Genomic DNA, 16210 nt, shown 5'->3' on the forward strand with positions numbered 1-16210 from the left:
TTTAAAGCCTTTTCATGTTTTCAAGCTCCAGGTCACTGTGAATAAAGAAGTGATCATTTCTCAGAGCAAATATCATTAAAGAAGCTGGATGAAAGGACAGGGTAGATAAAATGGAGCAGGACAGAATCCCAAGGTTCCTTGCCCTGAAAATGTCAGCCTATTCATTGTGAATACCTGGAAGAGAGGATTTGCAAGCTGCTGGAGGTGTTCCCTGGACACTCTTTGACTCTGGCACCCTTCAATGAACATCTAGTCACAAAACCATTCCTGTGCCTTTTGCCTTGATATGAGGGTGGGAAAGCTTCAAAGATCACCCTAACTGCTGCCTTTTGGTATCTGCAGGATGCCATGAAGTTGGGGGAGGCAGTAACAGTTACTGTGGATCCAGAAGGCAAACCTAAGATAACTATATGGTGAAGCAGGAGAACAGATGGTTCATCTCAGTGTATGGAAGAGCTTCATGGAAGGCAGAGTTTTGTCAAGATCAGGCAGGTTGTGAAGTAGTGAGTCAACTGTAGGAGGAGTTATTCAAGCAGATGCTGCAAATACAGACACAGAAGATTATTTTTTGGAATTTACAGGTGATCTTGATGACTTTTAAAGCTCATTCTAGCTCAGAAATGATATGATAATGGATAACATTTATTGAACAATTATTATGTACCAAATACCAATGTAAGCATTCTGAACTTATCACCTCATCCAAATCTTACAAGTTTATAAAGTAGTCATTGCTAGTCTGTCCATTTTAGAGGTAGCAAATTTAGGTCTACAGAAATTACACCATTAAAGCAATTGGCACACAATCAGGTAGAGGGAAGCCAGGATTTGATTGATTCTGGAAGCCCAGGAACACAAGTAAAATGTTAGCTTTCATGTTTAAAAAGCAAGTGGTGCTGTTCTGGTGAGTTGCTTGGCTCAGTAATCTATGAAGTGTCTACAGATACTATTACCCAAGGGACATGTCACTGCTATTGCCTCAGAGTGGGAATGAGATAATCAAGCCCTGAACAGTCTCCAGGGTCAGGCTATTCAGCCTATGTACAGAAGTGTGCAGATGTGTTTTTTTGCTTCTGCACTGAGAGAGGGGCTGTGAATGTCTGACTTAGTTTCCTAATGATTGGTGATCCATGAAGGCAAGATTGTAGCCATTTTTGGGAGATCCATCAGATCCTTCTCTACCCCCTGGACATCACCCCAGATTACCAGACCAAAGCACTAAGCCCATAGGGTCCTGGAAGCCACTGCCCTGCCCTCGAGTGGTTTGTGAGCTATCAGGATTGTTGTCACAGTCACAGCTCACTCTTTTTCAAAATAGGAGAAAGTGTTCTCCTCAAAAACACTATTTTGAAAGGGAACCTGCACTCCTAAGTTTATTGCAGCACTATTTACAATAGCTAAGGTAGGGAAACAGCTTAAATGATCCCAAATAGATGAATGGATCAAGAAGATGTAGTGTATATACACACTGGAACACTACTCATCAACCAGGAGATAACGCATGCCATTTGCAGCAACATGGATGGGACTGGAAGGAATTATGCTCAGTGAAATAAGTCAGAAGGAAAAAGATAAATATCAGATGGTTTCACTTGTAAGTGGACTATAGAGAAATAAAACAAAAAGTAAGGAAAAATGACAAAACTTACACGTTGACCAAAAATCTAAGGCATCCATCAGGCACAGCACTGAGAAGCTTAAGCCACTTCCGCATAAGTTCGATCCCCACCTGCGGAGGAGATCCACATGGTGAGGCAGACCTCTTCTGACACGCCCGCCCGCTGCTCCCCTCAGCAGTGTACTGCATCGATTTGCGTATTCTGCTCCCCACTCTGTCTCTGGTGAATCCTCTCACCCTCTGCCTCTCTGGCCTGTACCCCAGTTCTGTATGAATAAATAAATAAATATTTAGAAAAAAAATCAACAAGTAGAGAGAATAGTACTTTAAATACCCATGTACCCACCAATGAGTCAACAATTATCAATCATGGTTAATTGTTTCATCTATTACTCTCCCCTGTATTATCTTGAAGAACATCTTCAATATTATGTTAAATAAAAATGCTTCACACTGACAGACAGCTGGTGTTCACTGAAGCTGGGAAATGAACACGTGAAATTTTACCAGGTTATTTTTTTTTTCACTTTATATGTGATTGAAAGTCTTCATACACAGACAACAGATAGAAACTGTTTGGCTTTTACCATTCCAGAAAATTATGTCAGAGGTCATATATTATAACTTCCTTCTCTCCTGGTCAGTCCATCTAACCTCAAGTTGTCAGAGTTGAAACCTGCATATTAATATGCGTATCAAATGGGGGGGGCAGTGTTTTTCCTTTCTGGTTATGCTTTGGGGTTGGGCTTTTTGGTGTTAGTGTACTGTTAGCTACTTTGCCCTTCTTATGGTTAGTTTATATTGTGCACAGTGATGTCACCTTTACTCAAAACATAGACTTTGACATGACTTTCTCAAGGCTTCCTGGAGAATAAGGAAGAATGATCAGCCACTGAAGTGTGCACTTTCCAAAGGTGACCAGCGCCAATTCCTTCCCTCCCTCAGGCACCCATGTCACCTCCCCATCAAGAGATGGAGTTGATTTCCTTCCTCTTTAAGTCTGGCTGACCCTGTGACTGCTTCGACCAGTGAAATAGGATGGGAATAATTTTATGGGATTCCTGAATCCAGGCTTTAGAGGACTGGACACTCCCCTTTCTTTTGAATCCTCCTTTTTGTAAACCAGCACTAGGCAGCTAGGAAGGCAAAGCAACTAAATTGAGAGGTTCAAACAGGAACACCACAGTAGTGAATAAGGCATTCGAAAGCCCACGAGTGGCAGAAGCATTGTGGAGAAGAAAGACAAAGCTATAACCATTGTAACTGCCTATTCCAGTGAGAACAAAGCTCTGCTCTTTTCCTTGGAAATGGTTCAATGTAATCAAACTAAGTGTTTGAGTGTTTCACGGTGGAATCATGCCCCCTAAATGGTTCAGTGTCAATTTCTGTTACTGGCATTTGGATGCTCATAGTGAACTTAGAGAATACCTTATCTATCACTGAAATATTCCAGATATTGTTTAGACCTAGAACTCATTATATAGGAAATGAAATTTGGGTTTGGGCACATGTTCATGGAATTATTTGCCTTACCATATTCCCCATCTTCCTGAAGCAGCTGGCCTCGCTGAATCATAGGAAGATCTTTGGGACACTTATATCTAGGATCGTTGCAGGGACGGGATAATGTTTGGGATGCTCTGAATTAGCAACCAGGAATCTACTATTTTCCCAGCTCCAAGAATTAAAGATTACGCAGTTACTCTTAATTCATTAATGATTTTTTTTCTTTCTTTCTTTATAAATTTAGACTCTGCAGGTTTAGAGGTCTTGGTCTCCAAGTGATAAATATTTCCACTAGGGAACAAGGAATAGTCCCCTTAGACAGGAAGCTAAGTTGACTGTGTGGGTTCTTGAGACCAACAAAACAACAGATTTGGAGAGACATACTGTTCTGACTGAGTAAGGTTGGGACATTCCAGGAAGGAAAATTCTTTGTTGTGTAACTGTCGGTTACAATAAGATCCTCAGCCATTTGGTGCCAGTATAAACTAGCCATTGATCCAGCCCTACAAAATATCCTTCCCCTTCCAGATATCCTATAGGGATATGAAATGGTCATGGTTGAGAATCACTTTTCAATAGTGCATCCTTTCAAGATTTTATTAAATAATAATAGAATAAAGTTTTATGAAATATTTCTTATTGAGTGAAAAAAATGAGAAACATGATATTCTATAGTTTCTTATTTTATTCAGCACTTTGTTTTTACTGAGGACTTAAGTTTTAAGCTCATTAGTTAAATAGTTTAAAACTATTAGTTTTAAGCTATTTTGTGGATTTCAATTATGACCACAATCTTTAAGAACTTGGCAAAGCTGAAACCATTGATTTTAAAGGCATCCAGATTGGCACTCACTAAATGGGGATTTCATGGCATCAGAACTCATTTGGTAGAGAATAATTTGCAAGGTTATTTGTCTTGCTAGAATTATTATTTTATTAGAGAAACATTTTGCTGTGCAGAAGGATATATTAGATTGGCTTCTGCATGGCAAGCTCAGGATTTAAATTAAACTTAATTTGTGCCAATGGGGATTGCATCAGATGGTTACACACACACATGCACACGCGCACACACACACACCACAGATGACTCTTACCTTCTGTGTTCTTGTTTTTCATCATAATGTTTATCATAGCAACATCTGCAAACTCCTTCTACAGAATTAATTCCTGGTGTTGGATAATACACTGGCTCCAGTACAAATTCTCTGAGCTCCTCTCAGTATCACAAACTTTCTGGAAATGTGTTTAGGCTGCACTTGGATCTTAGTTAGTGACTGTGCCCTGCAACACCTTTGAAGCTGCTTAAGTCAGTTTACTTTCTGGGTTTCAGTTTTCTTAATACGCAGGCAAGAAAACTGATTAGAGGATATAAGTTTTATGACCTTAAAAGTCTTTCCCAACCCTCCCTGGTGGCACAGCAGGTTAAAGCACAGCACTAAGAAGCTAAAGCCCCTTCTGCAAGTGTTGGATCCCCGCCTGCCCCGGACATGACCCACATGGCGCGGCAGACCTCTCCTGACCAGCTTGCTGCTCCCCATCAGCAGTGTACTTTGTCAATCTACCTGTTTAGCTCCCCATTCTGTCTCTGGTGAAGCCTCTCACTGCCCCTGCGCCTCTGGCCTGTACCCCAGTTCTGTATGCAAAAATAAATAAACCTTTTAAAAAAAAAGTCTTTTCCAACTGTTTACATCAGTGGGTCTGCTTTTAATTTCTGTCCTTCTTAGTCAATGCCAATGCTCTTCAGTTATGGACCAACCACCGAGGAGCCAAGCCCTGAGCCCAGGCACAACCTGGATGCTTCATTAGGAGTTTCTCTCCTCCATCTAGGATTGCTTTCCTTCCTCCTGCCCTCTGGGGACTCAAGTCTCCAAGTATATAGTTTGGAGATATATATATGTGTATACACACACACACACACACACACACACACATATATACTCTCATAAATATATATATATGTATATATATGTGTGTGTGTGTATATATATATATATATACTCTCATAAAATGAGAGTACATCATCGTCTCCTCTGACTATATATATAGTACTCTCGTTTTTCACTGAACAGATGAAAAACTGAGGCCAGAGAAGAGAGGTGACTTTCTCAAAGCCAAAATTCAGCCAGTAGCAGAGTTGGGATAGTTATGTCTCTTGACTTTCTGTTCAGCTCTTTCCAAGTGCTGGAGCGCTTGCCATTAAATAATTATAATTTCACAGAAGGCGGTGTACTTAGGGATGATAATATGCACTATGATTTTGCTGGTAATATTTTAAGCTGTATTTCTCTGTCAGCTCTAAAATCTATAGTGGGCATCAGGGTACTGAGGCTGCTGTTGCCAATTGAGTTCAGCAGCAGAGGTGGCACCCACAGTGATACCAGGGAGCCTAGAGGGCCATGTGCAACTCACCCTTTTCACAGAGGATATATCTTCAGAGTGGTTGGTGAACCTTTTGCCAGAAGGATATGAATTTCAGTTACTGCTGTCTGGAATGGCCATAACTAATGATGAGAGGGTATAAAGACACATTTATGTAGCAAGGTTCTATTCTAGATTCCATGCTGGGCAGTGTAGTGATTAAGCTGAGGTTTTGAAAACAACCTTATAGGTTCAAATTCCACTTCCACTAATTATTATTGCGTCTTGAGCAAGTTATCTAATTTTTTTTTGCAAAATGGAGCTGCTGTTGCTGCTGCTATTATCGACCTATATGGGTTTTTTATTAGAGGACATAGATTAATATGTCTAAAAAACTCAAGTCACTGTCTAATTCATAATAAGTGCTACATTGGGTTGTTATTATTATGATGAAAATTAAACATATATTTACATAAAACCTCATCACATTTTGCCAGAATGAAATGATATACATTAAATATACTGGATTAACTCCCTAGTAAGAATATAAGGGAATTAAAAAAAAATCCCAGGCAAATGACTCCAGAACACCTGCTTTTAATCAATGCAGATACTACTTTGTTATTATTACTTTGCCAAGATGAATAAATAAGGCTAATATAAGGTAACTCAAGACATCAAGTATTCATGCAGAGGCTGGAAGAACATAGGGAGTCAGTTTCCTTACCAGATAGGAAATTTTGGTCCTTCTTTTCATGCCTAATCTTCAGGCACTTGAGGTTGTTTATTAATCCTACTATTTGGAGAGACTATTCAGGTTTTTCTATTCACATCAGGTTCTGAAGAAAATGGAGTTAAGATGTGTTTCTAACCTTGTCAAGCATTCTCTATGATGCCTGCAATTCAGGTCCATGAGCTTCCTCAACATAGATGCAAGTGTATAATTGTGAAAAATTCAAAAAAAACTTAATGTCCCCAAATAGAGGATTGTTTCAATAAAATATACCCAACCATATAGTAGAATATAACATCCCAAATGATATCACTATGGACTGACATTAAGAACCTAGAAATATATTTGATATATTGTTATTTAAAAAATAGTTCACATTGTAGTTTGTAGAATTTACCAAGGTGATATGTGGCATGTATACATAAGCATACACACATAAACACACAGACATACACATAATGCACAGAATAATGGAGGCCAGTGTGCATATATATCAACATAACGATCATCTTGGGCAGTCTTACTTGTGTCTACTTTATCCATATTTTCCATTTCTTCTGTAATAAATCTGCATAAACTGTTTAAAGGAAAAGTAATTTACTAAAATCAGCATGAGAGATACGTAAAATAAAGGCTGTTTTTCCCATGGAAATTATACTCCTCTTCTATAATCAAGCTGGAAGCAATCTTTCCCACTCTTGCCAAGCTGACGCAATAGCTCTTACCTTCCAATACAGGTGGCTGCTGTCACACATGGCTGTTGCAGCCTGGGTCCCATTGCATTTTGGTTGTTGAGTACATACCCACTCACAACCACCTGGCAGAGTCTGGGACATGGCTAGGTTTTAAATAAATGGATTAATGATTGAGTAGGGGGCCAATAGCCTGCATTTGTATATGCGGTCTGCCATTTATAAGCCAGGGGTGCTCCAGACTCCTTATCTGTACAGTGGCAATAGCAACAGTGGGTGCAGCCTCTCCAGTTATATTTTGTAAACTGCAAAGTGACAGTCACAAGATGGGTGGGGTGCAGAGTTTATTATTATTGCTATGTCTATTATTAACAGTTCTGCATCTTCCCAACCCTGATTCCTCCTCATTTCCCTAAGGCATCATGGTTGCCATAGCAGCCAGATGCTGATGATGCCTCCAGGGGCAGCAAGGTGAAATTGAACCTGCTCCCTAGTCTTTGCCTTCACATGTTTGCAGGCCGGAGTGAAATGGTTTGAAACACAGCCTCTCTTCTGGTCCACCACCTCTATCTTGGCTCATTTAGACCCACCAACTTGCCTCAGCAGCCTCAGTTCAGGGCCCTGAAACACCTCTTCTGAGACTCCCCACTCCCCAAGCTCGGCCTCTTGGCACCCTGCCTGGTTGCCCTGGAAACAGGTTCCACTGCGGACAAAGGAGAGAGCTGGGTCCTGCTTCTCCTGGTCCTGTCGATGAGGATTTTTAGACCGTGGAGACTGCGCTGCCCAGCCCTGCACCTGCCTTCGCTCCCCTCCTTCTCTTTTAAGTGGAGCTTGCCTTCCCTTGCCCCTGACGATACCATGTGTAAAAGTGTGACCACAGGTGAGTGGAAGAAAGTCTTCTATGAGAAGATGGAGGAAGCGAAGCCAGCGGACAGCTGGGACCTCATCATAGATCCCAACCTCAAGCACAACGTGCTGGCCCCAGGCTGGAAGCAGTACCTGGAATTGCACGCCTCAGGCAGGTGAGTAGCCCAGTCAGCAGGGGTCCCTGGGGCTGTGCCTGGGGTATGTTCCAAGAGGAGGCCAAAACAAGAACGCAGGTGCTGAGGTGCTGCGGGCCCGGCTCACTGCTGGGCTGGTGTAGGTTGGGAGGGAGACTCCCTAACTGGGACTTTGACGCTGGAGTTAGATTCCAGCTCTTTCACTGAGCGCCCATGTAATTCCCTCTCTGAGTCAGTTTTCTGGAAGAAAAACAAGTACATATTTTCCAATTAATAGTCTTTTACAATGGCTGAAGCCAATGAAAGAGGGGCTTAAGGACTAAGGGGGTAAGGGTTAAGAGGCCTACGCTCTGATCTAGGGACATTTTGCTTTCAATGTATGTAATTCAGTTTGACTTAATATGCAATACTGAACACGTGAGCTGGGCTGTAAACTGGCTCTACACTTAGCTGCATGGTTCTTGAGCGGCTCAGTTTTCCTCTTTGACCACACTTTCCCCTTTTGCAAAAGGAGGCCTGCCTGGATCTTCACCCTGTGGTCATGGACCAGCAATGTCAGCATCACCTAGAACTTGTTAAAGATGTAGAATCTCAATCCCCATCTTAGACCTACTGACTAGGAAACTGCATTTTAACAGGCTCCTGGGGGATTTATACGTGCAATGATATGGAGCTGACTGCTGAGCAGTGGTCCATGTGTGTCTTAAGTGAAGACTTCCCTGTGGGACATAGAGGAGAGGTGAGGGCTGCCGCTGGAGTCAGGAGTAAGGCCGCACTTCCTGTCCTGGCTCAGTCCATTCAATCGCTTGTTGTGTACTTGGCCATGGACCCAACTAGTCACTAGTTGTGTGGCAAGGATCATTTTCTTGTTCTCTGAGTCTCAAAGTAAAACAAAACATTGCTAACTTGGTGAGTTCTAAGATCCCTCCAGTGTTGACATTTTCCAATCCAATTTTTGTAATCTGGTTTGAGAAAATGGAAACAGCCTCCAGCGGATATTAGTAAAAGAAATGGGAATGAAACCATGAAGCCCCTAAACCAGATGATGGGAGGAGTGCAGAGGGCTGGACATTCAGTGGCAGTAGGGGGAGGGGGAGGACAGCGAGGGGGCTTCTCCAAGAAATGAAAGGCTTGTAGGGCTGTAGCTCCCTCAGGTCTGGTTGGTGACCTTGACCTTCAGGTGGCCCCAAACAGCTCACTCTGCACATAGGCCACTTCCAGACCGTGGGATGCTTAAACTCGGTACTAGCCTGGAGTTTGAAAAGTGTTGCTTGCGTCAGTCAGGTAGCAGTGTGTGGACTGATTATATGCTTCCTATTGTGGGTCATTTTCACTACCAGACTCAAAGGAGGTCTGAGCATGAAGTGTTCATCTAGTGCACTGTGTGCATTTTAGAGACGAAAAGAAAAAAAAAAAAAAAGCCTAGAACTAAAGGCCCAGATGCATGACCTGAGGGGGTTGAGAGACAGGGAGCTGAGTCCTCAGCTCAGCACAGCGGAGGGAGGTTAGCAAGGCAGAGCAGTGCTGGACTCCAGGTGCATTCTGCAGAGTGCACCCGAACCTAGCAGTACACTCCAGGGGCCAGACAAGGCAGGTAAGCGTTAAGGGGGGGGGGAAGCTAATGACCCCAGGGGACACACTAAACACAGGAGCTCCCCTGCGGAGCTCCGCCTACTGCTCTTCACCCACTTCCTGGGGTTGTTTCCACCCCACTCCACCCTTTCTTCCTTCTTCTCCCTGTCCCTGAAGGTTCCACTGCTCCTGGTGCTGGCACACTTGGCAATCGCCCCACGTGGTCATCCTCTTCCACATGTACCTGGACCGCGCTCAGCGGGCAGGCTCGGTGCGCATGCGCGTCTTCAAGCAGCTTTGCTACGAGTGCGGCACCGCGCGCCTGGACGAGTCGAGCATGCTGGAGGAGAACATCGAGAGCCTGGTGGACAACCTCATCACCAGCCTGCGCGAGCAGTGTTACGGCGAGCGTGGTGGTCAGTACCGCATCCACGTGGCCAGCCGCCAAGACCACCGGCGGCACCGGGGCGAGTTTTGCGAAGCCTGCCAGGAGGGCATCGTGCACTGGAAGCCCAGCGAGAAGCTGCTGGAGGAGGAGGCCACCACCTACACCTTTTCCCGGGCTCCCAGCCCCACCAAGCCGCAGGCCGAGGCAGGTTCTGGCTGCAACTTCTGCTCCATCCCCTGGTGCTTGTTTTGGGCCACAGTGCTGCTGCTGATCATCTACCTGCAGTTCTCCTTCCGCAGCTCAGTCTAAGATCGCCTTGGTGGGCCCAGGGGACTTAAGGGGCCGAGGGCTGTGGAGACCACCCAGCTGGTGGAAGGGGAAGAAGAGACCTGGGTTGGGAGAGGGATCGGATTTTAGCTCTGGCGTGCCACAGATCCGAGGGTATCTGGGACAAAACATCCAGTTTTTCTATTTATAAAATCATAGGTTTGGGCTAAAGCTCATTGATTTTTAAAAAGGTTCCAAAATCCTGCTTCAGTGTCTCAGGGTCTTTTGGGTTTTGAAGGTAGTTTGAGTGAGTGGGTTTCTTCTGGTCTAACCACTCTTCTCCAGCTCCTACTTCCTCCTCCCGCAGTAATCAGAAGGGCTTGGTCTTAGATGGAGTCCCATTGAAGAGTTTTGTGAGAACAAATGAATAAATATTCCACTGCCTTTTAAAAAGATTGAAAGGGACAGGTAGGGCTCATCCTTCCTCTCTTGTGAACCCTCCACCCCTGACCTTCATTATTTTCACATCTGGAGCCGTGCCTTAAAGTAGCCTCTGCCTAGCATGTGAGCTGCACCCAAATTCTCCCTCCAAGCACATAGCAGAGATTCCTCTTGGAGAATGAGAAGTTGGGGCACAAGGCTGGCCCTTTGCTGCTACACGCATGGTTCCTTTGCTTCTGTTCTCCAGACCTCCACCTTCCAGCTTCCGTCCACTTGGGGTCGATTTTGGCATCTGCCTGCATCAAAGATGGTGATTGAGGTGGAGTCCCAAAAAGCTAGGCTTCCTTCTCTCCAAATGTGAATGGTCAGAGAATTCAAGGGTGATTTAGAAAGCAGAGTGTTAGCAGCAAAGCACACACACACACACACACACACACACAATTTTGGAAAACAGGTAGATGGACACTGCTTTATACTGGAGTCCAGAGTTCAGGTACCAAGAATCAGGTGCTATGTCCATAGAGAAGTGCATATCTATGTGGGGGAATCCTACATTGCTGTAAAATGTGCTGCTGTATGGTCAGGAGTGGGAGGAGAGAAGACTTTCTGATTAGAAGGATCTGGAGGGAGTGTAGATGGAGGCAAGACAGCAAGAAGTAGGATGCTTCACAGCTCTTTTGACCGTCTTCATTCACGCTATTTCAGTTAATAACTTGACTCACTCTCCCTGTTTTCCCAAATGTTCCCCCTTTTAATGGGAAATCACCACCATTGAAGGGAAGGAGGAAGAGGGACACTTTTTAATAAAGATGGGATATCATTAATCAAGCTTAGTGGTCATTAATGTGTGCTTGAGTTTTACCACACTGTCCCTAATTTGTAATAAGCTCTTGGGTAGTCCTTCTACCCTTTCATCTCCTCTTTCCTCTTTCTGAGCCCCCCACATATGACCTTATCTGACTTCTACCTCAAGGTCTGAGCCAGTTGTCCATAGTGAGGGATGCAAGCAGCCCTTGGTCAGTCATAAAGGGGACTCGGCGTAAGTCCAGCCTTACTGCCCTTCCCTGATTCAGTCCTGGCTTCCTCCACTTTATCCACACAATATTCTTTCCTTTATCCGAGCCACATACCATGGCTCCTTTTATTGGGTGAGCCCTGATGTGGATGCTGGAGTCCAAAGGGCATTGAGGGGTAAGCCCTCCTGCCAAAGATCTCTATTTGTTGCGGAAACACTAAATCTTGCTGCACTTTAAAAATCCTGGGGCATTTGCAAAGAAATAGCAATGCGCAGCCTCTGCCCCAGTATAGAATCAGAATTTCTGGGGCTTCAGTATCAGAATTTGAATAAGGTTCCCAAGTGATCCAATCATGTTGCCTGGTTTGATGACTTCTGAGGGACAAAATTCTTCTTACACCTGGTGTTATAATAACGGATCCCTGAGATCTTCCTTAATGATTGATCTGCCTTAGATTTCTAGGATTTGAGCTCAGTTTTGTTTTCACTGCCCACTCCTTGCCTTGAGGACTTGACCCTCCCTCATACCTTTCTGCTTCTGTCCACCACAAGGATTTATCCTGCTCTTAGAGTCTCTACTAATGAGTGAGCACCACCATCCTTGCCTGGAGACACATCAAACTTTGCCATATAGTAGTTCCCCTTGTCCATGGGAGACACCTTTCAAGACCCCCAGTGGATGCCTGAAACCATGCATCTAAATCCTATATAGACTGTTTTTCCGATACCAATACCTATCTATGATACAGCTTAATTGACAAATAGTGCACAATAAAATTTGGCAATAATGAGATTAGAACAACTATAACAATATACTAGTAAAAATTATATGGATATAGTGTCTCTCTTCCAAAATATCTTATTGCATGTATTACTCTTGGGCCATGGTTGACTATGGGTAACTAAAACCATGGACAAGGGTGGTGGTGGGTGCTACTATAATTTCTTGTTTATGTCTATACACTCTGCTAGAATAGAAGTTCCAAGAAACACAGGTATTGTATATTTTGTTCGCCTCTATTGAGCACATAGAAAATGCTCAATAAATATTTGTTGAATGAATAAGTGATCCAGTGAGCTATCATCAACAGTAACTTCTGCTTTCTCTGCCTGAGATCTGAGTTAGGAAAAACAGAGATCAGCCCTTTGTGCAACCCATATATCAGGTAGGATAATTGCAGATAAAGTCTGCTTTTCTTCCTCTGGTTGAGGTTAAGGGAACTCTATGACTGAGGTGCTACCTTCCCCAAACCAAAGCTGTTATATGTTGGGTTGTGTCCAAGGCAAATAAAATCACCACAGGATTTTTACTGTCTTGAAATGTGCCTTCTTCTCAGTTATGCATTTGCTTGTTTTGTTTAGGCATGCGCTTTGACCATTTCCCAGAATTCCTATGTAGTTATTTGAGTCAGTTTCAGGATGTTTTTTGATGTTTCCATGGGCAAACCTCATTTTCAGACTAGGAGCTTTCCAACATGCCATTTTGTCTCAATGGACTCCCAGCTGCTCTCACATAGGGCATCATGCGGCTTCACGTTCGTGATTCTATCTGTCCTATTTTCATCTTTGCCAGGCTAAGGCCAGCTAAATCTTCAGTTTCCAGCCTTTGCTATTTCCTCTAATGTCCTCTGTGCAAGAATGGAATTGGTGCTCCTGTTAAGAGCTTGCATTTCTCCCTCTGCTTCCCCTTTCAGATCCTCTCATTTCTCTCCCAACTCCATGACATTATGCTTCTGAGGGTCTATTTGGAGAAAGGAAGATTTTCAGCCTTCCAGGGTATTAGCTTTGGAAGAACTTAACCATTTCACTTTGACTCAACCATTTCACTATGCAGATGACAAAATGTGTGCACAGCATAAAGGTGACTCCCCAGCTTCCACCCACTGACAGGTAGCAGTAGAACAATGAGTCCAATCCTCACCTAGCTTTATTCTAGAACTCTTTCTTAAGGCAGTAATTCTCTTCCTACTCTGTAGGAAGACATCTGTGTATCTTTCTTAATTATCCCTTATACTTGCTACAGATGCTTGCTCACTGGCTTAGCCCTTGTCTTGGCAGGAACATCTCTGGAACAGTTCTTTCTTTGCACACAAGGCCACATGACACATGATGAACTTGTTAGATGTACCCTAGCTTTTATAAACAAACTCCTCAGGGAGTTTGAGGATCCCAGCCATTCCCAGTGGAGCTTCTGTACACTGGCCTTGATGTTCACACCAGGAGGGGAACTACAGGCTCTGAACTCTGGTGCCAGAAACCGTAATCCTCAGTGTGGGAGCAATAAAAAGTGTTGCCTTGATCATGCCCTTTAAACTAACTAGAACAGGAGGCCAACCCAATGGAAGAAATCTCCTGGATGTCAGGGCTCCTGAGAACCAAGAACCAAGAAGATCATTCGATAAGGAAAATTCCCAACATACTAAGTCCATGCACAATAAGAGATATAAAAGGTAATACATGCCTTGTTCTGGGTTCCTATGCCACAGCTAGTGAACTAAAAATCAGAAAAAAAATGAGAAATCTGACCAATATTGTACAACATGAAATAAGGGAGGATCATGAAATCTGGGGTTACAAGATACTTGAGATGTAGTTTTGCTTTTTAGCTTTAATGGTCTTAGGCAAATTATTTAAGCTCTGAGTCCCACTTTCCTAATTAAAATGGGAATAATACTGTCTGTCTTGGAGGGTCATTGTAAAGAATAAATAATACTCTGTCTGTGACCTTGTCCAATTCAGGGCACATGCTCATTCTCTTCTCCTTTTTTTCCCATTTCAATTGGCAGCCTTCTTTTCGAGCCCTGAAGGACTCCTTTTTGTAGTAATTTCAGCTCTGTTGGTAAATGCTGTAGTGAAAAAAAAAAAAAAAAAAGGAAGACTAGGGTTAATTTCCCAGCCCCAAGGATCAGAACTGGTTTATTTCAATATTTGTAGAAGCATTTCTTTCCTTCCACTCATATTTATTTCAAAGCAGTGACTTCTTTTTTCCAGATGTATGGTAGCTACTCTATTCTTTTAAGATAGCTGTTTAAAAAGAAATCTCCCCAAACAGAAAACACCAGTGATTTCTGGGCTCCATTCCCATTGGCTGAAATACCCAGGAGGAATTTAGCTCTTTTCCAAGTCCCATTTGGTTCTCTGTAGGACTCCCAGCTAAGGAATTTCTCTTGAAGTCATTTTGGCATTGCGTGGATACTGCCACATACACCAGGGAAACAAAGATTCCTGTTGTATGGCTGCTTTGCGACAGGGTCTTGCGAGGATGGGATGGGATGGTGGATGTGATATAAAAACCTGAATGGCCCAAGAGGTAGGCAACCTGAGTTTCATTCCTGGTTAAGCCATTATCTTGACCTCTAGGTTATTAACCTTGGTGACTTAGTCTTTATTCTCTCTTGTTTCTTCATTTGTAAAGCAAAGAAGTAAGATGATTTGGAGCGTCCAATCAGTTCTGACCTTACTCGCATACTGCTGTTTAACCTTATTTGTCCTCAGTTATTTGGGATAGTTCTCTCACCCACATCCCTCCAGCAGTTGATCTAATTTTAATCTGGCTAGAATGAATGACATTTGACTCTCCTCTGAATATTCATAACATCTTCCTTTTCTCTCCTTTCCTCTCTCCCCCCCCACCCCCTTTCTCTCATCCAGCAAACTAGTGTAGACTAGACTTCCCTTAAAGGAGATATAGATTTACAGGAGGTCTTAGGTGGTAGTGATGAAATTTCAGTATGTGTCTTATCCCCTCACTTCTAAAATAAGCCCAACAATTCTTCTCTACTGTCTTAATAAGGTCATAATAATATTTTGTTGATGGAATAAGATATTCTTCATTTTCATGATTCACCCATTTAACAGGTATTTATCAAATGCGTATTATGGGTGAGGCTGTGTTCTAGGCACGGGTATATAGTGGAGAGCAAGCTTATTAAATCACTTACCTTGTGGCTACTAGAAGAATTGGACACAATCAGATGTGTGGTATATTAGTGTTCAGTACTAAGGAGAAGAATCAAGTAAGCAATGGTGTGGGTGGAGTTACAATTTTTGATTGCCTAGGTGTGGAACTATAAATTTGGAAAAAAGATAATGAAACCAAATAAGGAGAATATGTGCAAGGACTCTGAGGTAGAAGCAGGCTGGAATGTTCAATTTGTAGGATACTAATGTGGTGTGAGTGGAGTTCCGGCTTAGTCATCATCACAGAGTAGTGGGGAATCAGAGCGATAATGGGGTCAGCTATGTCAGGATATTGGACTTTAATCTGAATTGAGCAAGACGGCATTGGAAGCTTTGAGTCTGGGTGATGTAGTCCCATTGACTGTTGCTATGCTGAGAGGAACAGAGTGCAAGAGGAGATTATCTAGGAACTCCTGCAGTAATCCAGGAAGAGGCAATTGTGGCCTATTCAAGGCTGCAGCCTGTACTGCAGTGAGAATGACTGGAATAGAGAGAGAGTCTGGTTATAATTTAAAGATAGACCACTGAGGATTTGATGATGACTTAGATGTCTGAGAGGAAAAAGGAACCAAAGGGACTCTAAAACTTTTGAAGTAGGCAACTGGAAGAATGATGTAACCTTTGTGAAAGGAGGAAAACTGTGAGGAACAGATTTG

General features: G+C 43.1%; 1 protein-coding gene across 1 annotated transcript; it reads left to right on the forward strand.

The window, feature by feature from the left end:
- The first annotated feature begins 7660 nt into the window (after positions 1-7660).
- Positions 7661-10281, forward strand: RTP1 (receptor (chemosensory) transporter protein 1). The gene is made up of 2 exons (XM_004675082.2): positions 7661-7932; positions 9661-10281. Exons 1-2 carry the CDS (start codon positions 7661-7663, stop codon positions 10178-10180), a joined length of 792 nt encoding a protein of 263 aa, XP_004675139.1. The 3' UTR covers positions 10181-10281.
- Positions 10282-16210: the final 5929 nt, after the last annotated feature.

The sequence above is a fragment of the Condylura cristata genome, unplaced genomic scaffold (genome assembly GCF_000260355.1).
Source record: "Condylura cristata isolate star-nosed mole 26May11 unplaced genomic scaffold, ConCri1.0 scaffold00003, whole genome shotgun sequence".
NCBI lineage: Eukaryota > Metazoa > Chordata > Mammalia > Eulipotyphla > Talpidae > Condylura > Condylura cristata.